General features: G+C 43.4%; 3 protein-coding genes across 3 annotated transcripts; 2 read left to right on the top strand and 1 right to left on the bottom strand.

The window, feature by feature from the left end:
* Window positions 1-2,511: 2,511 nt before the first annotated feature.
* LOC117646835 lies at window positions 2,512-4,343 on the top strand. Its single transcript, XM_034388090.1, has 3 exons — window positions 2,512-2,661; window positions 3,853-3,978; window positions 4,064-4,343. Exons 1-3 carry the CDS (start codon window positions 2,617-2,619, stop codon window positions 4,232-4,234), a joined length of 342 nt encoding a protein of 113 aa, XP_034243981.1. The 5' UTR covers window positions 2,512-2,616; the 3' UTR covers window positions 4,235-4,343.
* Window positions 4,024-23,768, bottom strand: LOC117646831 (solute carrier family 15 member 2-like). The gene is made up of 11 exons (XM_034388083.1): window positions 23,599-23,768; window positions 22,675-22,756; window positions 18,903-19,044; window positions 18,300-18,386; window positions 14,665-14,936; window positions 11,904-11,986; window positions 8,530-8,709; window positions 7,064-7,318; window positions 6,676-6,768; window positions 4,624-4,731; window positions 4,024-4,520 (listed from the first exon to the last, which is right to left on the bottom strand). The coding sequence occupies exons 1-11, from the start codon at window positions 23,641-23,643 to the stop codon at window positions 4,344-4,346; spliced, it is 1,524 nt and encodes a 507-aa protein (XP_034243974.1). The 5' UTR covers window positions 23,644-23,768; the 3' UTR covers window positions 4,024-4,343.
* LOC117646833 lies at window positions 19,575-20,671 on the top strand. The gene is made up of 3 exons (XM_034388086.1): window positions 19,575-20,041; window positions 20,176-20,447; window positions 20,531-20,671. Exons 1-3 carry the CDS (start codon window positions 19,675-19,677, stop codon window positions 20,639-20,641), a joined length of 750 nt encoding a protein of 249 aa, XP_034243977.1. The 5' UTR covers window positions 19,575-19,674; the 3' UTR covers window positions 20,642-20,671.
* Window positions 23,769-23,788: the final 20 nt, after the last annotated feature.

The following is a 23,788-nucleotide window of genomic DNA, read 5'->3' as shown; positions in this document are numbered from 1 at the left end:
GTAAATGACGACACAAATCGTAAATAAGTAAGCAAAATTGTAACTTTTCACCAACTTTTCGGGGATTTCAGGTGTCAAAATATGTAATCGTGATTACGACATTGTCGTAGAGAAATGATGTTTTAGTCGTTCAGTTACGACGAAGTAGTTTAAGGACGATTTCCGTCGCTATGAAAATTAGCGACTTTTTTGTCGCTAATTTACGACAGAATTTCTAACAGTGCAATGCAGCTGAGATATCGCACCACACGTGCAATACGACAACCATATTGCACCTTACGTGCAATACGTCCCAAAAATGCCCTAAGCTAATGCATGGGAATAAGAAGGCATTGCACTTCATGTGCAATGCTTTTGCATTGCACCAATTGACGCTATACACATAGCGTTTGGACTCTCAGTGAGGCCTTCGAATGCGTCGTTTGCAATAACAGGTTCACTGCTGCTAGCGGCCTCCGTAGACACCTAAAGGCTCATACTGGGGAGCCCCGTATGCAATGCACTGTTTGCAACAAAGAATTTAGCCGAGTGGATCAACTGAAATCACACCTTAAACGTCACCTGACGTCTTTACGGCATCCGCCTTCGTGACAACCACATTCTTTCTTTCTCAAGTCGTTGGCTTTCCTTTGCCTGTCCGCTATTGTAAGTGTGTGTGTGTGTGTGTGTGTGATGTCATACGTCGGCACGTTTTTGTGTTGGTTTAGTACTTTGTATCGCGTCATCACTTGACGTTCTTGTGCGCATGTGTGTTGAAAACAAACTAGTATTTATTTCACACCACTGAAAAAAAATCCACTGATTCTTCCCACCATTTATGGAAATCTCCGAATCATGTTGCATTGATTTATAAAAAAACAGTAAAATAAAGAATTGATTGGATAAATCACTTGCAGCAATGAACTTTACACCCATACCAATGGTCACCGTCTTGTAATTTGTTGATGAATTGTTGATGAATGAAGTGTTGATGAATTCCGAGTGCCTGCTTTCCTTTTCCACATTACTCCTTCAATGTCCACTCCCTCAAAGTCAGCAGTTACAATTGGCTGCAGTTTCACCAGTAAAATCATCTTGTTTCCATGCACAAAGTTTGCAACATAAACAATTAAGGCTTAATTTATTAAGGGGGGACCCTGGTGAAAAAACCGCCAAAATTCCAATAAATTGTATTTTCAAAGTTCATAGATAAAAATGTGCATAGAAGGTTTCAGACTCAACAGGTTGAACACCTTTAAGCTAAGTGGGTAGTTTCTTTATCATTTGGAAGAAAATAACATTGAGATCAGCTGTCGTTGGCTTCTACGCTCAACTTCACAGCTTTGCTCAGTCGACAAAAAATTTGGTCGTAGAAAGACTTCCTGCGTTCCTGGTTGACACCGACATGAGTCGTCTTGCATGGACTCTATTCATTGATGACTTGTCGACATATTTTAGTGATGGAATCTTGATATCAGCCCTACTTTTTTTTTTAAACACACCTAAAAGTTTGAAAAAAGGGAAAAAAATCCCTTTTTTTTAATGTGAAAATTTGAAAACTCATATCTCAGGACAGAAGTTGAATTTGAAAATTCCGTCACTAAAATCTCTTCTATACATCTTTAGGATAACCCAAAAAAAATTTCAAGACTTTCCGTCCCAATGAAAGACGCAGGAAGATTTTTCCCCAACGCTCCAAAAAACACAAAAAAGCCACTTTTCTCAGAGACCGTTCAACATTTTGAATTGAATTTTGTTTTGGGAACTCACCATAATGAACCTAATAATTAAGCAAAGTTTCAACTTCCTGGGATTATTTTGAAGCCTACTTGAAAGTTTCACCAGGGTCCCCCCTTAAAGTATGCCACGGAACGTTGTCAAAGTCCTGCAATGGCAATTCGTGGTCAAATGCCCATTAGTGGATTGCTGACGTAACGTGACAGGAAACTTTAACAGTGTAAATGAAGCATGAACGTACACTTGCACGTTCAGTTCACCACGCGCAGGACATTGATGGGTTAGTGGAGCAATAGTTCCCACTCTCGATGCTGATGGTGTCAACAGGGTGTCTCTTTGAACACAGTTGAGTTTCATTGGTAAACTAAGGCGTAACACTACCCTCAAAGGAGGCCGAACTGATCGTAAGCGCCCCTACGACACACTTAACTCCTGAGGACTTTTTCAATGCATAAGTATGCACTTATTATGCATGATCATGCTTGCACAGACTCATAACCGAAGGTGTGGGTAATATTATGCACTTTCCTGCATAAAATGTACACAGTAATGCATGATATTATGCACACCTAACGTACGTATATGTGTATGCATAATTGTGCATGAAAAAGAGTCCACAAGAATTTAGTTTGTAATATTCCCCCTCAAAGGATTTTCTTTTTACCTCGAAAATCGTGCTTATCACTACGATGCGTTTGCGTTATTCGATCATCTTCTTCTCGGCTGTTCTTATTCTGACTTCATGTGCTTGTTTGTGACGTCCGTCGTGCTCTGCTCTATGGCCGATCCGTGACTTGCCAAACACGCAAAGGCAATTAAACGCATTCGGGTCACGACGCACCGCCTTTAAGAAGCTACGCGCCGCGCCCAGCGAGCGTCCACTGACAGCTGCTGCCGAAAATGTCTCGCCTCTGCCTCATCGCCCTCGCCCTCGCCGCCATCGCGGTGAGTTGAGTCCCGTCAGCAGAGTTCCATTTTAGTACACACAAAATTACACACAAAATTTATGTGTGTACTCAGTACACTCCTCGAGTCGCGTGCTGACAAGCATGCATTTCGAGGCGTGTACTTGCCTAAGCACGCACCTAGAAGTGTGTACTTGAATGAGTTCACACTTTAAAGTGTGTACTCAGTGAGTACACACTTAAGAGATGCATGCGCTGCATAGGGAAAAAGCATGCACCTCTATGTGTGTACTCATTCAAGTACACACTTCTAGGTGCGTGCTTAGGCAAGTACACGCCTCGAAGTGCATGCTTGTCAGCACGCGACTCGAGGAGTGTACTGAGTACACACATAGATAGAGTATTTTTACTCCAGAACATTGGCCAATGCCGCCAATATTGTTATCTCGATTGTTATGTAACTTTGTAGACAACTATCCTAGACAGTTCAGGCGCCAAAAATGAGAGCAATGAAATCAAAGCTGTTATGCAGAATTCCTCTGGAGAGGAAACACTTATTGTTGTCAGTTTACGACAGCTAAAAGCTAACGGCATACTTCAACTTTGTTTGTGCTTGTTCGATGTTTATTAATCCATTCAACTTTAACTTAAAAAGAGTCATAACTCAGGTACTTCGGATTCCTTCAAAACAATGTAGGCAAATTATTTTTTACTTTGGCATTTTTAGCTGCTTTTTCATCTACGCTCCACCTTAAAGTGCGAAGAACTACACACAAAATCTATGTGTGTACTCAGTACACACGTCTAGGTGCGTGCTGACAAGCATGCACTTCGAGGTGTGTACTTGGCTAAGCACGCACCTAGAAGTGTGTACTCAGTGAGTACACACATAGAAGAGCATGCGTTTTCCCTATGCAGCGCATGCACCTCGCAAGTGTGTACCACTGAGTACTCACTTTAAAGTGTGTACTATTCAAGTACAGACTTCTAGGTGCGTGCTTAGGCAAGTACACACCTCGAAGTGCATGCTTGTAAGCACGCACCTAGAAGTGTGTACTGAGTACACACATAGATTTTGTGTGTAGGTTGTAATGCTTGGTTACTCGGTGTAACTTGGTTCGCACTACGTACAAATTCGCCCACAACGCCATGAACTAAATGTTCGCAATTTTACAAAGAAACTCGTTAGTAATGCGGGCCGAATTTGTGAACAATTTGTTTGTCCTCCCAGGCCGTTGTCGCTGGTAATCCCCCGCAAGGTGCCCAACCGGGTCGCCAACACCATGTTAGGGAGTGGGCCCACAGGAAAGGGGCGCAGTTGAAGCAGTGGGCCCACAACGAAAAGGCCAAGCTTGGGGTTTGTAGAAAGCCGAATCCTCTTGTCAAATTTAAACCCAACAGATAAATAGGATTCTCATTCATTATCGATTGGTGACACACAGGAGCAATGGCACAAGACCGTCGTGCCCAAACTGCAGGCGCTGAAGCAGAAGTTTGGCGCGGAGTGGCAAAAGAAGGCTCCTCAGGTGGTCGCGGCTATCAAGAAGAAGGCCGGCATCTACTTCGACAAGGCCGTTCAGTACGTCAACGGCCAGATCAGCAAGGGCCACTGATCTCGCTGTCCAGAGCGGCCGTTGCTGATTGCAACCACACGATGACTGTGACCTCACAATCATGGAAGAAACAGTGTGAAAGCTGCAATAAACTCAGTTAAAAACGCCACTACGATTCCACTGTCATTGCACTGTCACTTCCCTTCACTTGTCGTTTGGCACCGAAACTGGCCCGCTGCTTCGCCGGTGTGCAGGGCTGCCCCACGTACGTGTACCGTGAGGCGAGCACCATGAACACGGCCATGACCGCCGCCATGAGGCCAGCGTACACGAAGAACTCAGTAGTCTGAAACAAAAAATATTTTTGGCAATTTTTTTTGCAAAAAACAAAACTGCAGTGAGGTAAAAAAAATTTTTTTTCGAAGATAGGTAACAGAAAACCTTCTTACTCGGCTCGCAAACAAACTAGCACTGGTGACTATAATGACTATGGTGTCACCAATGGATGTAGTGAGCAAGAACACAGCTTGAATGGTTGACTTCATTGAGAGCGGTGCCTAAGACAAAGATCAAGACAAGCTTAGAGCAATATCAGAAAATTGGAATATTGACTGGTTAGAACGAATATTTCATTTGCACACTGTCAGAAATTTTGTCGTAAATTAGCGACAAAAACGTCGCTAATTTTGATAGCGACAAGAATCGTTCTGAAACTACTTCGTCGTACCGTAGAACGGGGTAATATGAGACAAATTTCGAGGTTTTTCGTGAATTTCCCCCTTTCAATTTCATTTTGAGGTACTGAGGTGTTCATCACTTGTTCATTGACCCTTTGGCTACACTCCCACCAAATTTCAGATTTTTAGGTGCAGTAGGGACCTTTCAATAACCCTCGGAATGCCGTCCCATATTTCCCTGCAATGTGGGGTAATATGAGACAAAAGAAAGAAATGTTAAAGAAGTATGGAGAATTAAATCAGTTAGGCGGGTTTTGAGCTTTTTGAATTCTTTTCATTCATTTTTAAGATGATTGGAACCTATAATGGAGACGATATAAAATCTGGAGGGGAGAAAGATGGGTGTCACTAAAGAGAGCTCAAAAATGTATAAGAAGTCATGAGTTGTGCCTGTCACATGAAAATACTAAGCGAAGAGCATAGATGCCGGTCAGGTAGTAAAACAAATTCGTGTTAAAATCATTATTACTTAAAATTATTAACAGTGGAGTATGTTTGGCCTCATATTTCAAGCGAAAAGAGGTGTCTCTATTTTCTCTGCAAGGTAACAAAATTGTATTCCATCTGGAACAGGCAGCCCGAGAGTAGACATAACGGAACCAAATTTTGTCCTGATTATGTGGACATAATTGCCTACAGATTTAAACCTCGTTCAGACGAGAACCCAAGTTCTAACCGAGGTTTCTGGGGAGGTTTTTACGAACTTTATAAAACTTGTTTAAATTAAGAGGTTTTTCCTTTGGTTCTAAATAACCCTGGCGAGTCTCTGATAGCCTCCGTGCGTTTCCTGTGAGCTGCCACGGCCTCCTAGATCACGAAAAAAAATTCACGGTAGTCTTCTGAACAACCGCTAGAGAGCAACACGACAAAAACCGAAAAAAGTGCGCGTTGTCTCGATTTTCCTTCATGTCTCATATTACCCCGTTCTACGGTAACTGAACGACAAAATAATCATTTCTGTACGACAATGTCGTAATCGCGATAACATATTTTGAAATCTGAAATCCCCGAAAAGTTGATGAAAAGTTGCAATTTTGCTCGCTTATTTACGATTTGTGTCGTTCATTTACGATTCTTTACACAAATTTACGACAAGATTCGTAAATGTACGACTGAAGTCATAACTGCAAGACATACTCAATAGATAAATTACGATCATTCGTAAACTAACGATTAAGTTGTAAATTTACGACGTAATTCGTTTCAAAACGGAACGTCTCGCTATCAAAATTAGCGACAAATATGTCGTAAATTTACGACTCAAGTCGTATATTTACGACTTGAGTCGTAACAAAATATGTCGTTTTAAAACGACATAATTGTTCTACAAAATGTCGTAAATTTACGACTATTTTTAACAGTGCACTTCCAAAGCTATCAGAAAAGCATGCTTGCAGATTTGGCACTCCACTATATTTTCATTATGGCCTCCTATGATCTATTTAAGGCCAGAGCACGTCCAAACCAGTGAGTGCTAACTGAACATTCATTCGGATTTCCGATGCCCATATTTCGTAAACAGATGGGGATAAAAAGTTATGCACATGGCAATTTAAAGTTTCATTTTGGACTTCAATTGCTTCATGCGTAACTTTTGAAATACAAGCTGTTTACGAAATAAATTTTCAAAGGTCACAAAAGATGTTGAGTCAGCACGCCCTGCTCCAAACATAGATTTCAACTCAACCGATGGGGGCGTCTATATACTATGCATGCAAATTATAAGCTTGTGAAATGACGATTCGTTGTAAGAATACAGCTTACTTCTTTATAGCCGAATTCCAGCACTCCTATGGCAAACCAGACTTCGCCCAAAGCCATGAAGAAGTACTGCGGAATCTGCCAAAGCACGTGCGCCTGAAAAGACAGAAATGGCAATGTAGAAATAAAACGATTAACTTGTTAAATTTCATGAATTAAATTTTTACGAATAATGTATTGCCGATGAAATAGTAATCGAGGAGTAATATCGTTGTACAAATTCAATCATCACACGAGATAAACCCTCGACGGTGTGACATATTTGAGGACATATTTGAGCGGTAAAATTACCCTACCCCTGGCCTAGCTTCAAGCCAAATGTCGCTCGAAACCTTATTTTCGGCGTAATAAGCCCTGGGTCGACCAACGGAGGGCCGGAAACTGAACTCACCTGCCCCCCGACCTCTTCCAGCCTGTCGACGTAGATTTGCAGCACGGCGGCGCAGAGGAACGACACGGCCGCCATGAGCCCCCCGACCGTCATGCGCTGCAGCGGCGTGTCCAGGAGGCGCGCGCGGGCCAGCAGCGGGTTGACGGCCACCTCGAAGACGGCGATCAGCGTCATCACCCACAGGCCCAGGGCCAGCTGCATCTGGTCCGGCCGCAGGGTGACGCCGCCGCCCAGGTCGCCGTTCAACTGCACGGCCTGCCGGGGCGGGGAAACGAAGGGGGTCGCCCAGTTAGACAATCTGGCAGATCCCACACGACGTTACCAAGTATTTTGAGCATACGTAAAGGTACAAAGTGTTTAGTTTGTTGTACGAAGAAATAGCCCGTAAGTAAATTACGAATTATTTTCTTTGAGAGCTTATGTCGAGGGGTCGTCAACTTGCATGTTACTTCGTACACAGGCTGTATATTACTTGTATATTACTCTTATATTACCGCTAAAAGTCTATAAATATTACTAGGCTACTTAGAGCATTACTAGCATGAAAAATCGGCCTAAAAACGGTAATATGGGATGAATATTACCATCTATTACTATATTTTTTCGTACACACTACAAACCTAACTGTCTACTAAGTACACACTTACAAATGCATGCCTGCAAGTACACACTTGCAAACGCATGCTTGGCCAAGTACACACTTACAAATGCATGCTTGCAAGTACACACTTACAAACGCATGCTTGGCAAGTACACACTTACAAATGCATGCTTGCAAGTACACTACAAACGCATGCTTGACGCCGTATAACTCCATGCGTCAAGCATGCGTTTGTAAGTGTGTACTTGCAAGCATGCATTTGTAAGTGTGTACTTAGTACACAGTTAGGTTTGCAGTGCAAGCGCGATGTGAGTTGACGACCCCTCGGCTTATGTATGCTCTAAACACACTGATATATCAAGCTACTTTTCTTTGCAATGCCTGAAATGGTTTGTAAGGTTTTCAGACTGCAAAATTTCAGGTCAGAACCGCCTGCAGCCGACAAAAAGGGTGACAATAGGGTCAGTGCGAGGAAGAAACGAACACCTCCGGGCTAGGAAAAATGTTGGACGCCCCATATTTAGACTATCAAAACCTTGCAATCTCTTTTGAGCCGCATAAACGAAGAATCATGTTATAAAAAAGTATTTTCACCATACATAATACATAACCTCAGAAAGGAAATATTTCGTGATTAAAGAACTAATTTTTCGTTTCACAAAGTATATACTTTGTTTCACAAAGTAAACACTTTGTTTCACAAAGTAAACACTTTGTTCCTTTCTTGCATGATCAATATTCTTCGAACGGTTTTACGCGTGCTTTGAGACTTACTAATACAGGTAGGCGATCGTGCAGACCAATGACGAGAAGGGAGAATCTCTTACTAAAGTGTGTCAGTGCAGTCTTTAAAGCCCCTGTTCACCTGAAACGTCCATCGCGATCCGATCATGTCGAAAAGGGCCCAGAAGACGGGCAGCGGCAGGGCCAGCACCAGCAGGCTCAGCAGCACCTTGATGTCGGCCACCAGGCTGTCCGGGCCGGCAGAGTCCAGCCAGTGGGACCCAGTCGAACGGCCGTGCCGCACTCGGCGCCACAGGCCCCTCTGCAGGTCAGGAAGAAGTGCGTTAGACAGACAGCAACCAGTGCACCGGACCTCAAGGGCTTTAAGAGCGGATTCGGAACAACGCGGTGAGAAACAGCTACCTGGCTTTCACTATCGGAGTCTATATTGAAGGCCCAGGCAATTTCGAATCGGTTTCTGAGAAGACCAGGCACCTTTTATGCCATGAAAGCAGAGTCAGGTTCGTCCAAGGAAATCACTGGCCACTTTACAAACTAAAAAGCGTACCGTCAACGCGGGTTGACGCCTAACAGGCGTGTTTGGCGGCTCTGCCTTGTCGGGTGTTTGCAGGAGCTCTCCCGTGCCCATACTTCAATACTTCAAGAACCTATAAAGCCCCAATCCGACTGACTCACTGACTCACTGACTCACTCACTCACTCACTCACTCACTCATAGAAATGTTTGGGGTGAAGGAGTGGTCGTAGAGACTTGCGGTTTTTTCCATTCAATTCCAAATTTTATGGGAAAATTGGGAAAAATCCCAAAAGTTGAAAATTCCTCACCGTTTCCGAGAAAACCTACTTTATCTTCAAAAAAGGGGAACAAATTTCTCACCGTTTCCGAGCAAACCTACTCAATCTTCAAAAAAGGGGACCGACCGACTAAAAAATTTTATTCGCCTCATCGGTAGGTCTGGTCGAGATATTTCCGAAACTGTGCCGCAATCGGGTCTCCGTCACTGGCAACATCCTCCAAAAACGATTAAATAGGCCTAAATTCAACAAAATCCACTCAATCTTCAAAAAAGGGGACCGACCGACTGAAAATTTTTATTCGTCCTATCGGTAGGTCTGGTCGAGACATTTCCGAAACTGTGCCGCAATCGGGTCCCCGTCACCGGCAACATCCTCAAAACGATTAAATAGGCCTAAATTCAACAAAATCCACTCAATCTTCATAAAAGGGGACCGACCGACTAAAAATTTTTATTCGCCCCATCGGTAGGTCTGGTCGAGACATTTTCGAAACTGTTCCGCAATCGGGTTCCCGTCACCGGCAACATCCTCAAAAAAGATTAAATAGGCCTAAATTTAAAAAAATCCACTCAATCTTCAAAAAAGGGGACCGACCGACTAAAAATTTTTATTCGTCCTATCGGTAGGTCTGGTCGAGACATTTCCGAAACTGTGCCGCAATCGGGTCCCCGTCACCGGCAACATCCTCAAAACGATAAAATAGGCCTAAATTCAACAAAATCCACTCAATCTTCAAAAAAGGGGACCGACCGACTGAAAATTTTTATTCGCCCTATCGGTAGGTCTGGTCGAGACATTTCCGAAACTGTGCCGCAATCGGGTCCCCGTCACCGGCAACATCCTCAAAACGATTAAATAGGCCTAAATTCAACAAAATCCACTCAATCTTCATAAAAGGGGACCGACCGACTAAAAATTTTTATTCGCCCCATCGGTAGGTCTGGTCGAGACATTTTCGAAACTGTTCCGCAATCGGGTTCCCGTCACCGGCAACATCCTCAAAAAAGATTAAATAGGCCTAAATTTAAAAAAATCCACTCAATCTTCAAAAAAGGGGACCGACCGACTAAAAATTTTTATTCGCCCTATCGGTAGGTCTGGTCGAGACATTTCCAAAACTGTGCCGCAATCGGGTCCCCGTCACCGGCAACATACTCAAAATCAATCATCAATTGTCATCAAGAACCTGTAAAGCCCCAAAATCCGACTGACTCCCTCACTCATCAATCAAGAACCTATATAGCCCCAATCCGACTGACTGACTGACTCACTGACTGACTTACTCACTCATAGAAATGTTTGGGGTCAAGGAGTGGTCGTAGAGACCTGCGGGTTTTTCCATTCGATTCCAAATTTAATGGGAAAATTGAGAATAATCTCAAAAGTTAAAAATTTTTCACTGTTTCCGAGCAAACCTACTCAATCTTCTAAAAAGGGGACCGAATGACTAAAAATTTTTATTCGCCCCATCGGTAGGTCTGGTCGAGAATTTCCGAAACTGTGCCGTAATCGGGACCCCGCCACCGGCAATTGGGCAATCATCATCAAGAATCATTATAGCCCCAATCCGACTGACTGACTGACTCACTCACTTACTCACTCAAAGAAATGTTTGGGGTCAAGGAGTGGTCGTAGAGACCTTAGGTTTTTTTCCTTTCACCTCTATCCTTGTCAAAGCTGTCTTCAATATTTTCCGGACCTTGTGTGCACCCATTGACTGCCACAGTAGCCAATGCAATACAAGCTATCTATTTGGGCAGTAAAAGTAGCCTTATTATATGGTCAAAAGCGGTTAAATAGAGCTTTCAAAGAAGCAGGACATTTACCTCCTTAGAAAATTTGCCTTTGGTCACCATGGACTTACTGAAAATACTTCGGCACGCGCTCCACACATGCGGGGGTCTGGGGGCGGAGCCCCCAGCGAGCAGCGCGAGTTAAACCACTATATCTCCTAAACGGTTCGAGATACAACTCTGTGCGTGGTCTCATTCGATTCAGCGCGTCTTTTTCCACAGGATAAGAAGACCCACACGCACCAAGGAGGCAAAAAACGTGAAACAATGCTCAAAATCTGCATTTTTTAAAAAAATAAATGGCAAAATTTTCATACTTTGAACCGCTATATTTCCTAAGCGGTTTGACATAAAAATCTGCGCGTGGTCTCATTCGATTCATCACGTCATTTTCTACAAGATAAAATCATTAGAAATTTTTGTCCACATATTTTTTCCAGAAACCCCAAGAAAAAACTGTTTTTTATGTGTTTTTAGGGTGTTTTGGGGGGTTTACTCTTCAGGCATTCGTCGGCGGTCAAATCTGAGGTCATATTCTTGTTCCTTGGCCAATTTTATATAAAGTGACCAAATTTTAGCCGTCTACTATGAAAATTGTAAAATAAGTCCAAAATACCCAAATTCGTGTTTTTTCTCCAAAAGTTAAACTAAAGTTGTCCATATCTCGGGCAATAAATTTTTGCCAGACCTAATATTTTGGCTTTAGACTCTCCTTTAGTTAGTTCCTAAGCCTACAAAAAATTAGGCAAATCGGAGAGGGTCACCGGAAGAAGTGGTCCGTCTTAGTTGATTTTGCTCTCAGACTGTTATAAGCGTCAACTAGGTTGACTCGCTCCCATGAGAGTCAACGCTCCATTGTGCCGTGACACTTTTTCGCAGGGACTCCCTTTTAGGTTAATGCTCACCGAAATGCACTTGCAGACTTGGACCAGGACGTTCCCCTCAGGCTTCTTCATGATGTACATGGGCCTGCCCGCTACGAAGACGCCTGTAAGCAAACACACAGACACATTAGTAACACAAAGGTAAAGTTCATGCTTAAAACCTATCTCCGCCCCCTCCTTTTTTTAAAAAAATATTTCCCTTGCGCTGGCATGTTTGCATAAATTACTTGCATAATTCTGAAAAATTGATAGTCAGTAGCGTGCTGAGCGTATTGTGACCAATCTCTTCATATTACGAACAAATGTCTCCGTTTTTATGAGTGGCCTGAATCGTATAGTACTGAGAACTTGCTTAGTATTACGACTGCACGGCATTTCTCAGTAGGAAAATGGGGGAGTGCAGTGCGCACTGTTGAAATTTGAGTCGTCACTTGATGACAATTTCCAGTCTAATTTTCCTTACAATAATGTCATCAAATCGATTGATGACATTGTTGTCACGACCATATAGGTATAGGAGCTTTGATGAAAACGTCGTCAATTTGTGAAGAGATCGTCATCATTTCAAAGTGACGAAAATATCATCCACATTTTCGTCTTAAAGTAACTACAAAGTTTGACAGTGCGGTGGCCACCTCACAGTGGGCCAGAGGACCGGCGGAGGCGGCAAAAACTCCAGACACGTTTTCAGTTCCAGAGTCGCTAAATCACTGGTTTTTTGACAAAGAGGCGTAAGTCCACTGAACCAAATTTTTCAGGACGGCCAAAAAACATACTGTTTTTAGCTCTTAAGATCTATAAATTCCCACACAACACTCAAATTTTTGTGACAAATTCTTTGAGAAAGTGTGCATCTTTTGGTAAAAATCTCATGTGTGTAACTCTTCTGTAACTCCTGCAATGTTAGAAAAACCCTTCAAAATGAGGTGTGATTTTTGACAAAGAGGCGTAAGTCCAGGTGGATTTTTGACAAAGAGGCGTAAGTCCAGGTGGATTTTTGACAAAGAGGCGTAAGTCCAGGTGGATTTTTGACAAAGAGGCGTAAGTCCAGGAGGTTTTTTGACAAAGAGGCGTAAGTCCAGGTGGATTTTTGACAAAGAGGCGTAAGTCCATTAGCCGTTCTGACAAAGAGGCGTAAGTCCATAGGCCATTCTGACAAACAGGCGTAAGTCCATAGGCCATTCTGACAAACAGGCGTAAGTCCATAGAGCATTCTGACAAACAGGCGTAAGTCCACAGACTATCCCGATAAACTAGTTATGATTTATAATTAACCACTTACGAATGTCCACAGCTAATGTGGTGAAAATGGCGAATGTCCACTCATGAGGTCACAGAGTGGTTTGCAACATGTCAACACTGTTCTATTCAAATAAAAATGACTAATGGTTCCTCTCATCTCAATCCCATTAGGCTAACAATACATCTCAAAACGGACTCTAAAATATTTGCAAGGGGCATCAGATCTAAAAGACCAGCATTCTTCGTCACCTGAGTCCGATGACGGTGGTGAAACCAGAGTCCGATGACGATGGTGAATGGGGCATTTGTCTTCTTAGGCAGCACTTGGCCTAAAAGTCGTGGGCCCAACACAGAGTGTGCTACATGGAGGTTATCAGCATGGATGAGTCCAAGTTCTCCCCTGCGGCAGAAGATTAATGCGCCAATCACCATCTTCATCGGACTCCGGTGAGGAAGAATGCTGCTCTTTTAAATCTGTTGATCCTCGCAAAGATGTAAGAGTCCGTTCTGAAATACGTATTGTAAGCCTGATGCGATTGGGATGAGAGGACACGTTACACTTCAAACCTAACTGTCTACTAAGTACACACTTACAAATGCATGCTTGCAAGTCCACACTTACAAACGCATGCTTGACGCATGGAGTTATACGGCGCCAGGGATGCGTCTGTTAGTGTGTACTTGCAAGCATGCATTTGTAAGTATGTACTTGGCCAAGCATGCGTTTATGTGTACTTGGAAGCATGAATTTTTAAGTGTGTACTTAGTAGACAGTTAGGTTTGCGCTGTAGTCATTATTATTTGATTGGAAGTGTTCGCAAGTTGCAAACCACTCAGTGACCTCATGAGTGGTTGGTTAATTGGGATGGTCTGTGGACTTACGCCACGGACTTACGACTTAAGGCCCATGGACTTACCCCTGATTGTCAGAATGCTCTATGGACTTACGCCTGTTTGTCAGAATGACCCATGGACTTACGCCTGTTTGTCAAAATGGCCTGTGGACTTACGCCTCTTTGTCAGAATGGCCAATGGACTTACGCCTCTTTGTCAAAAACCCACCTGGACTTACGCCTATTTGTCAAAAAACCACCTGGACTTACGCCTCTTTGTCAAAATACCACCTGGACTTACGCCTCTTTGTCAAAAATCCACCTGGACTTACGCCTCTTTGTCAAAACACAGGTGGACTTACGCCCCTTTGTCAAAAATGCAATGGACTTACGCCCTTTGGACACCTTCTCTATCTTCTGAACTAATTGAGATATTTTCATTTTTCGAAAACCAGTAGGCTTGTTATTTAATTTTAAAGTCTTTTCTGGAAAAAAGTGGATTTTGCCAATTTGTGGACTTACGCCCCTTTGTCAAAAAACCAGTGAAATGGGACTCGAACCGAACGTGTGACCCTACCAATGGATTCCTCGTTCGGAGAGCAATCCATTAGTATGGTCACACGCTCCGTTCGACACCTATTTAGAGCTCAAAACGTGTCTAGAGTTGGCCTCCTCCACACCGGTCTTCTGGCCCACTGCGCACCCACCGCAGAAAAACACCATGAGCGCGGCGGGCAGGCCGAAGGCGGCGGGGAAGCACGTGTCGTGGCCGAGGCAGGGCGTGGTGCGCAGCAGCGGCGTCACCAGCCCGGCCAGCGTGACGCCCACGTTGACTGCGAAGTAGAAGAGCCGGAAGAAGGCCTCCAGCTGGCGGCGCTGCTGCGGCAGCAGGAACTGGTCGCCGCCGAAGGAGCACACGCAGGGCTTGATGCCGCCAGTGCCGGCGGCGATGAGCAGCAGGCCCACGCACGTCAAGGGGCTGGAAGGAAGGGGAGCCCTTAGTCCTTGCAAGGACGTCCGTGCAGGTATGCACTAACGTGGGACATACATCGTACACTGTGGCAAAAAAGCTACGGGAAATTCTGTGAACAGCTTGTGGTAATTCTCCGTAGCGCCCTTGTCAATATTCCCCGTAGGCTCTTACAGTATTCTCCGTAGGACCATACAGTCATCTCCGTAGGACGATACAGTCTTCCAGGTCCTACGGAGAAGACTGTACGGCCCTACGGAGAACACTGTAAGATCCTACGGAGAATATTGATAAGAGGGCTACGGATAATCCAGGCAAAAAAATTAACAGAATTTGCCGTACCGTTTTGCCACAGTGTATGCTTACAAACGCGGGACACTTGGTAGTTGTACTCTTGAACACGCATCAAACCTTACGAAGTATTTTGAGCATTCATACACTCTACAAAAAATGTCCTGTCAACGCCGTTAATTTAATACCAATATTTGAGCAGTTCTCGCGAGATGTGATAATTTCGTGTCCTCTCTCTGGTTCTTCCAACCTAAAGTCGATTTTAACCGGGTCTTTTCCTACCTTTATGTTTTTTGACCTTGCGGACAAGGTACAACTCTCATCAAGATGAAATTTGGCCTCCTTCCACCGTTAAATTGCAAGTTTTACCCTAGAATGTAATTTCCGTGGACACTTTTTGATGTCCTACGCTCCAGATTTGGGGCTTCCCGCCTCTACTACAGCCCAAGGGAGTATGAGAAATCACTTTCGCTAAGTGCATTTTGTTCTACGCAAGTGAGGCTACGTTTTGACGTGTAGAACGTATCTCTCGGGTAAAATTTGCAGACACAAGATGATTCCGAAAATTGTCTTCCACAACTAAAATTCAAAAAGTCTAAAATCGGTTTTTTTGGGACGGTTTTTCTACCTTATGTGCGACCGTTCTGAAACTTTTCTCATATTGTTGGTGCATTCTTTCTACACAATTTGCAAAGTGGAGGAGTAATGTGGCACCATTAGAACGGAAAATATAAAGTTAAATAAGTTCCAAAGCGGCGAAAAAATTGGCCTAGCAAGCAATAAGTGTAATTTCCGTTCCACCCATTGCTTGCAGACCATTCAAAATTTTGATTGCGAACCAATCCTTGTGTGTTTGCCTTGTGGACAAGTTGTTCCAGTAAAATTTTGGTTCCGGTGGCACTTCTGGTTTGGCTTGTACACCCCATTTTATGCAATAATGTAATTTCCGTGGACTGTAATTTCCGTGGACAAAATGAGGTTTTCGTTGCGTTTCACGTGATTTTGGCCTCGCAAGGGGCCTCAGCTCTAAAGTATGTCGATATTTTTCTGTTTTAAACCTCTCTTATGGAGGGAATGCCATCCTGGAGGGAAATGGGCATGGGGAATGGGAAGGCAAGCTGAGGAAAGTCGTGGCGTAGTTTAACACAACATCCATCAGGTCAAACCCGCCGCAAGTCACAAAATGGACCCAAACGAGCAGCGAGCCGACTTTTTGGAAGAGTCTAAGCTTTCGACTCCACTCATCAGATTGGTCAAACACTGTATTTTCTGGACAACCAAGCGGTTTTATGCTGCTTTGTTCGGCGCGGCCGGCATACTGCCTTGACAGTTGTGACTGCGAGTCAGTGAAACCGTTCAACGTTGATTATTCAGATCGGAAAGCTTAACCGAAAGCTTAATGTCTTGCGAAAAATAGGCTCGCTGTATTTTGGGATCTAGCTGACCATTTAAGACTTGCGGTGGACTTAACCTGACCGATATGTTAAGCAACATGACGTTTTTCCTAAGCTTTCCGTTTGAATGCTAAGACCCAGTTTATCGAATAAATTGCAGCAATCTGTTCCTCAAACTCAAAAAGAAATCTTTCCGAATAGGTTAGTAAACGTGGGTGCCAGATATGCTTCCAGGAGGGCTAAATAGACCGCACCGCGAGCGGGCCGCTGTCTCGACCCGCCGATCAACTTTTCCTCAACTGATCGCACCCATTATTTAATATCTTCCGAACATAGACACGCAGGAACTGATCAAGAGAAACTTTCCTCCGTTGTCCACTCTAGGGCCCATCATTTGCCAAGTGTGAGAGGTACCGCCTGGGAGGTAAACACTATGCAACCGTGGTCAGAAGAAAATGAATTCACAGTTGTTCCCGAGACAAGGGAATTAAGCCGGGAGAGGTGGACACCGGACCCAGTCCTGCTCAAAGAGGCTGTACTAGGGTGCCCCCCCCCCATGGGGCGGCGGAATGTACACCTCGTCACATACTGGTCACACTACGAGTGGGACCTTGTAGCCGCACGAGGTTCTTCGCGAGTATAACGTGGCACCCCAGTAAGGGCTGCCGTGTCCCGTTTGGCAGTGCACGCGGGCATGTGTCGGGCCCGAAACGGCATACGATCAAATTGTGGTCTAGCCCGAAATTTTATTGTGAGGTACGCAACATGGAACCAGAATGCACAGATGTGCAGGGAGCTGCCTAAACTGCCAGGCGTTTGCGTTCGTATCGCACCTATTCTAAGGGCCCATTAAAATGTAATTTCCGTGGACAGTTTCTGAGGCTGTGTAATTTCCGTGGACGGCAAAAAAATTAAAATTGCGATATTTCCTATATTATTGGGGTGATAGCTCGCCCCGATGAATCCATGATCCCTAGTGATGTTCTTAACAAGATAAATGCAAAAAACCCGGTTTCAATTGAACTTTTTTTCAAAAAGTTTCAGGGCCCAAAATTAACCATTTCGCGAGAACTGCTCATTTGCTGTTATGCAATTCACGGCGTTTGCTGTGAACTAGTTCACGGCGTTCACTGTGATCTCGGTTACAGTGTTCACTGTGATCTGGCCACAGTAAACGCCGTGAATTGGAGCCTGATTTGCAGTACTTCGGTGCTCAGCGGCGTCAAACTCACAGTGTTTACTGGGGACCAGATCACAGTGAACACCGCGAACAAGATCACAGTGAATCCCGTGAGCAGATCACAGTAAACGCTGTGAATCGACCTACAGTGAAAACTGGTAATAAATTAACGGCATTTACAGGACATTTTTGGTAGAGTGTAGTACAAACTAATTTACTTTGTTATACGAAGAAATAGTTCGTAACTTACGAAATATTTTATTTGTAAGCTTATGTATTCTCAAAACACTTTGTCATAACAAACTGCGTTTCTTTGAAAAGCCTAAAATAGTTTCTGAGGCTTTCAGGTGAATCAAGCGAAGAAGTTTCGCCATACCGCGCCATACAGTGATGAAGATTTTCTCCATGATAACATAAAATTCGACAAACTATCTATTGGGTACACTGAATTCTAACGCAGGTTGTAAACAAATATGGACACGAATTGACTTGACACACTTTACTTACAACCCAGGCAGACCGAGCGAAGTCCAAGCTGAGAGTGACAGCACGATGTTCCCCAAGGCGTACACCAGCGAAAGGTAAAGGATGGTCCTGCAAGGAACACAATGGGTTATAGTCCAAGTTTTGCTGTCGTATCTGATACACGCGAGTCCAAGGTAGGACTACTTGCGACGACTTTTCTGTGTACACACACTGAAAACAGTGCGTTCCGAGTACTTACACACTAAGGTGTGTACCGAGCTACGCACTTCTACTACAAAAGACTGTACCTTAGAACACATTTAGATTTTCGGCAACTGTCAAGTTTGCATGCATCGGTCTCTCATCAAAACAAGTGGCCGGAGGTCCAGATTACGTTCGCCCCGACGGAGGGCTTACTACGAAACTCCACTAAGTTAGTCCACACAAATTCTTGCTTGCAAGCAAACAACTCCAAGCGCATACTTAGCCAAAGTATACACACTTGCAAAATGCAAACTTGGCAGCATGAATTTATATGTTGGCTAGCATGCATTTGAAAGTGTGCACTTGGCCAGGTATGCGTTTGAGTGCTTGCAGGCATGCGTTTGATAGTGCGTATTAGACACTCAAGTTTGAATGACGTGCCTGAACTTGCCCAGCCAGGAGTCCGCCACGATGCCGCCGACGATGGGGAACGCGTAGCACGTCATGTTGAAGGTGTGGAACACGATGGTGGCGTCGTCCTCACTTAAGCGAAGTTCGTCCTTCAAAAACAACACCAAGACAGCTGCCAAAATGACCAAATGCATCCCGTCAGATTACACCCTCCGGTCCCTACCCAGTGTGTTTCTTTCAAATACGGACAAAGGGGCTTATTACGATTGCACAGTTCAGCTCGAACTTGGTGAAGGATGCTCAATAACCAGTAGAGACCACTAAATTATGCGCGTGCATAATCGCATATTTTGTTAAAGTATGAGAAAAAGACCAAAGAAAGACAGTTTAACATGTTTTAGGTAGGTCTACACCGGAAACAAGACCGCATAATGACGCATAATTTAAGCACAAACGCAACATAACGCATACTTGCATATTATGCGCATAAAGTCACGTTTTCCCGCATAAACTACCTATGAGGCCTCCAAAATCCCGTAAAATACGCCGATTTACAGCTTTTGACGCGCCACCGATTTAAAAATACGCGCCCTTTGATTCCTGCGCCTTCTCTACTCGTCACGTCGCGCAGTCCACCGCCCCGCCCCGCCCCCTCCACCCGTCTCGCGTTCTCGCCCGTTCCAGCATGTTCGACGAGGTTATGGACTTCGAGTAGTGAGTGAGTTTGCGGACAGACGCAAGTGTTGTTGATATTGTGGTGGTGTTTTGGGGGCACGGCTTTGCCGGCCGCATCAACATTACAATGGCCCCTGCAACAGCGGCAGCTAGGGCGCTTGCATATCATGATGATGGTATGTACGTGTTTGACAAGAAATTTTTGATGTGCAAATTTTGCGACAAGAGAGTTGACCATGAGCGCAAGAGCACCATTGACAATCACATCAAGGCGGATTTGCACAAAAACAACAGGAAAAAAGTTGAGGCTGAGGCGGCTGCGAAGAAAAAAAGGCAGGCATCTATTTCGGAAAGTATGAGTAACGCCAAGAAGGTAAAGGAAGATAGAGAAGAGTTCATTAAGTCGACAGTGCGAGCGTTTGTTAACGCTAACATACCACTAGAAAAGCTTGACAAGCCTGAAATGAGGAAGTGGTTCAAGAAATACGTTCCTGGTGAGTAAAATATTTCTAAAACGAGGAGCTTACACTCGTCGTTATGTGTATTGGTACCGGTTGAACTGGACCTAACCTCCAAACTACTGCAAGTAAACAACCCTGTATATTTATTTTTTACCCTCTCTTTTCAGGTTCCGGTGATTTGCCGAGTGCTCAGCAGCTTCGAGACAAATATGTTCCCCTTTTGAAAGAAGAATACGACGATTATCTCAAAGATAAAGTGAAGGGAAAGAAAATTGTTGTGCTGTGTGACGAAACAACGAATAGGAGAGGCCAGGCGGTTTTCCTAACCCTCTTCAAGGTGCTACCCTCTAAAGAGAATCCTACATCCCAACTGTTTGTGGCTTCAGTGAAAATTCTTGAGAATGCCAATGCAGACGAATGTTCAAAGGCAATACTGCAGGTTTGTGTATAGTATTAGAATTTATTTTATTGTGTACTTAGATTGAGAGTTAAGTCTTTAACTTTTTCTCTCTCTCTTTTCAGACTGTTCAACACTATGAAGTTGCCCATCTGAACATAGTGGCCATCGGTTCGGACAGTGCTGCCTACATGGTATTCGTCTTCTCAGGACACTCCTTGATAATCCTGGTTTGATACACCTGCAGTGTTGGGCCCACAAGTTGGATAAGGTTGTGAAAATTTTCCCTGAGAAACTGTATAGACTTAATGAATGTGTGTCCAATACTAAGAAACTTTTCAAAAACACCCGAAAAAGGAAACACAGATATGTTACTTTTTTAAAAGAAAAGTATTCTTTTTCTAGAGCTAAAGAAGTGAAACAATTTCCATTACCTGTCATGACCAGATGGGGAACATGGAAAAAATCTGTTGTGTATTTGTCTGAATATGTTGATGATGTAGCTGAATATGTGAAAAAGCAGTTGACTGGGAAGAAGAATGAAACAAAAGCTGTAAAATATTTTTTGAAATTGAAACCTGAGGACCTGTTGATAATTAAGGCAGAGGCAAAATTTGTTGTAGATTATTGTGGCCCTGTTTGTGATTTGCAGCTGCTAGTAGAGGGTTCTAAATATCCAATGTCTCACTTATTGTATGCAAAGGTAAAAGAGCTGAGTGTGACTATGTCAAGTGTGGCAAAAGCCGGGGATAGTTCTAAAGACATCAAGTCTGTTTTACTTGAGAAGACAAAAGCATGTGTTGATTTAGTTCCTTCCTCTAAACAAAAAACATTGCTTGAAAGAATTAAGCAGGTGTGTGTCTGTTGCAATCTCAGATGAAAGATGACACTGCTAGAGAATTTTTTGAGTCATCTAGGCTGCTCTTTAATCCCAGTAAGTTAGCTGCTTCTCTTTCTCATGAAAAGATTTCACAGGCAAAAGAGAAAATTAAAATTTTGGATTCCATTCCAACAAACTGTTTTGTAATTTGGCATTCATTACTTTCTGACCATGTAAAGGAAAATAATGCTAATGCTGATCCTATGAAAAAAGTGCCTCATAGGGAGGACCTTGTTGTAAATGCTTTGAATTCTATGATGAAAGACCACAGTGACTTTGCTATTTCTTGTTTGCAAGTACTACATGTGAGTGTGGCAAATGTTGACAGTGAAAGGGGTTTCAGTGCATATGGTGACATATTTTCTCCCAAAAGAACAAATTTGGCTAATGAGAAAAGGCAGGGGAAACTATGATGTGCATTTATTTCTGTAATGGAGTTGACTTGAATAATAATGATAAGTGTTCTGAGCAAGTTGATGATGGCGATGATTATGATCAAAATGCACAAAATATAGTGGACGGTGCAGGTGTGGCTGGTGGCGGTGGTGCAGGCACCCACTCTGTGTATTATAATGATGCTGAGGACATGGCATGGAATAATGATTAAAAAATGAGTGAAAATGATAAATTCATTCTATTGTATCTCTGTATCTGATCTGAATGAAACTAGTCATTTCATTACTTGACTGAATTTTAAAGTGTGTTAACTTGAATAATTTTAATGTGATAATAACATTAAATACTTTTTTATGAGCTAATTCTACTTTTTGTCATTCCGCTCCTATTTTCCTCCTTCGCATATTTTTGCATAAAACCACAATTTTACCCGCATAAACCCCGCATAAAACTACATTTTTAGGCGCATAAAGTCCGCATAAATGGGTCAAAATGTGGCGCATAAAATGATGATTCTATATGCATAATTTAGTGGTCTCTAATAACCAGGTAAACAACTTCTTGTGACCAGTTTCTTAATATTCCGCAGAAGTTTCTCTGTGTTATGATGGACAGCAATGGGAAATAGCGTTGTCATGAAATTGTAAAGCTTTTCTCGGCGAACATGTCCATACATCTCTCTCTGTCTCTCTCTCTCTCTCTCTCTCTCTCTCTCTCTCTCTCTCTCTCTCTCTCTCTCTCTCTCTCTCTCTCTCTCTCTCACACTCTCCCCCTCAGACACCCACACTTTCATCTCCTCCTGCTCCTAATCGCTCCGATGATGATCTTTTAGCCTCTGTGGCACACGTACAGGATTAGAGTTTTTATCAGGCCGACGGAGACAATCTTTTAATCGTTTGTTACACTGACTCTCTGGCGGTCGGTATGTCTGCCACGTGACTGTCTGGCCTACTATCAAGCGATAAAGCGCTGTGTGTCAAAGCAGACACGTACCTCGCATCGACATGAACGAAAAGCGCTCGCACAGTTCGTTGACGATGATGAAGAAGACGGAGCGCGGGTACCTCAACGGAGCCTGAAACAAAAACAACAAAAAGAAGTGTTTCTTTGATTCTTTCTTGGTGTTTCTTCCAGGCACTGGCCGATATTCCCGTGAATCCCAGGATTTTTTCTGTAATGGGCCCATTCCTGAAAACCCCGATATTCCAGAACATTGCATCGATCTGGTCGACGTACTTTTATAATTGTTATGTGCTGCTGATATTGACGAAGAAATAAGACAGTACTCAATTAGTCTTTAAACGCCTTTAGAACACAAACAAAATGCATCAGCCATGGAGACAGGTGACCCTTCAAAAAATAAAGTTTATTTAAGACGTTTAAGGCATGTGTGTAGATTCTTACTCGCTCTTAGAAATTTTTCTTGCTCGTGCAAGAACGTCATTCCTGCAAGACTCCATCGTTTTCTAGGGGTGGACCCCAGGGGCGGAATATGTGATAAGAGAAGAGAGTAACCATATAATTTTGACAACTATGAGCAGTCGATTACCAGCTAAATTCTCTGTCCCTGGCTGACTTCTACGATGTAAATAAAAAAAGTAAGGTTCGATTAAATTTGTCAATGAAAAGTTTAAGTAGAATCAACATACATTTCGCATTGATGTTAGGTGTTAAAACTTGTAGAAGTTCAATCAGAGTTGACTACTTGCATAAACTATTGCCTTTTGGTCAATCATTTCCTAGCATCAACAAAGAGCGTTGAAAATTTCAGTTTTTTGCGTCGCCAATCATGTTTGCTTAGCCAAGATAATTTACTTGGAAAGTAAATTTACTAGAACGTTTCATATAAAGTCAAATATTATCTTCGATCAAGAAAAGACTTTTTTCGGATGCATGAGCATAGTCAGTATATCCTACCTCGATTTGTTTCTCCATCTTATCCAGCTGAGGTTCGTCGTCCATGACGGAGTCCCTCCAGATCCGTCTTGGCGTTGTGGAAGACTCGCAGTGGTGCGCCGCTTCGTATCGAGCTGAGGTGACTGAACGAAAGCAGCCACCGCGCCAGGCGGAGCCGGGCGGAGACTCGGACGAGCTCTGCCGGTGCGAT

The sequence above is a fragment of the Thrips palmi genome, unplaced genomic scaffold (assembly GCF_012932325.1).
Source record: "Thrips palmi isolate BJ-2018 unplaced genomic scaffold, TpBJ-2018v1 HiC_scaffold_2, whole genome shotgun sequence".
In the NCBI taxonomy this organism is placed as follows: domain Eukaryota; kingdom Metazoa; phylum Arthropoda; class Insecta; order Thysanoptera; family Thripidae; genus Thrips; species Thrips palmi.
The sequence above is the reverse complement of the archived record's forward strand: the minus strand, read 5'-3'. Positions and strand labels throughout refer to the sequence as shown.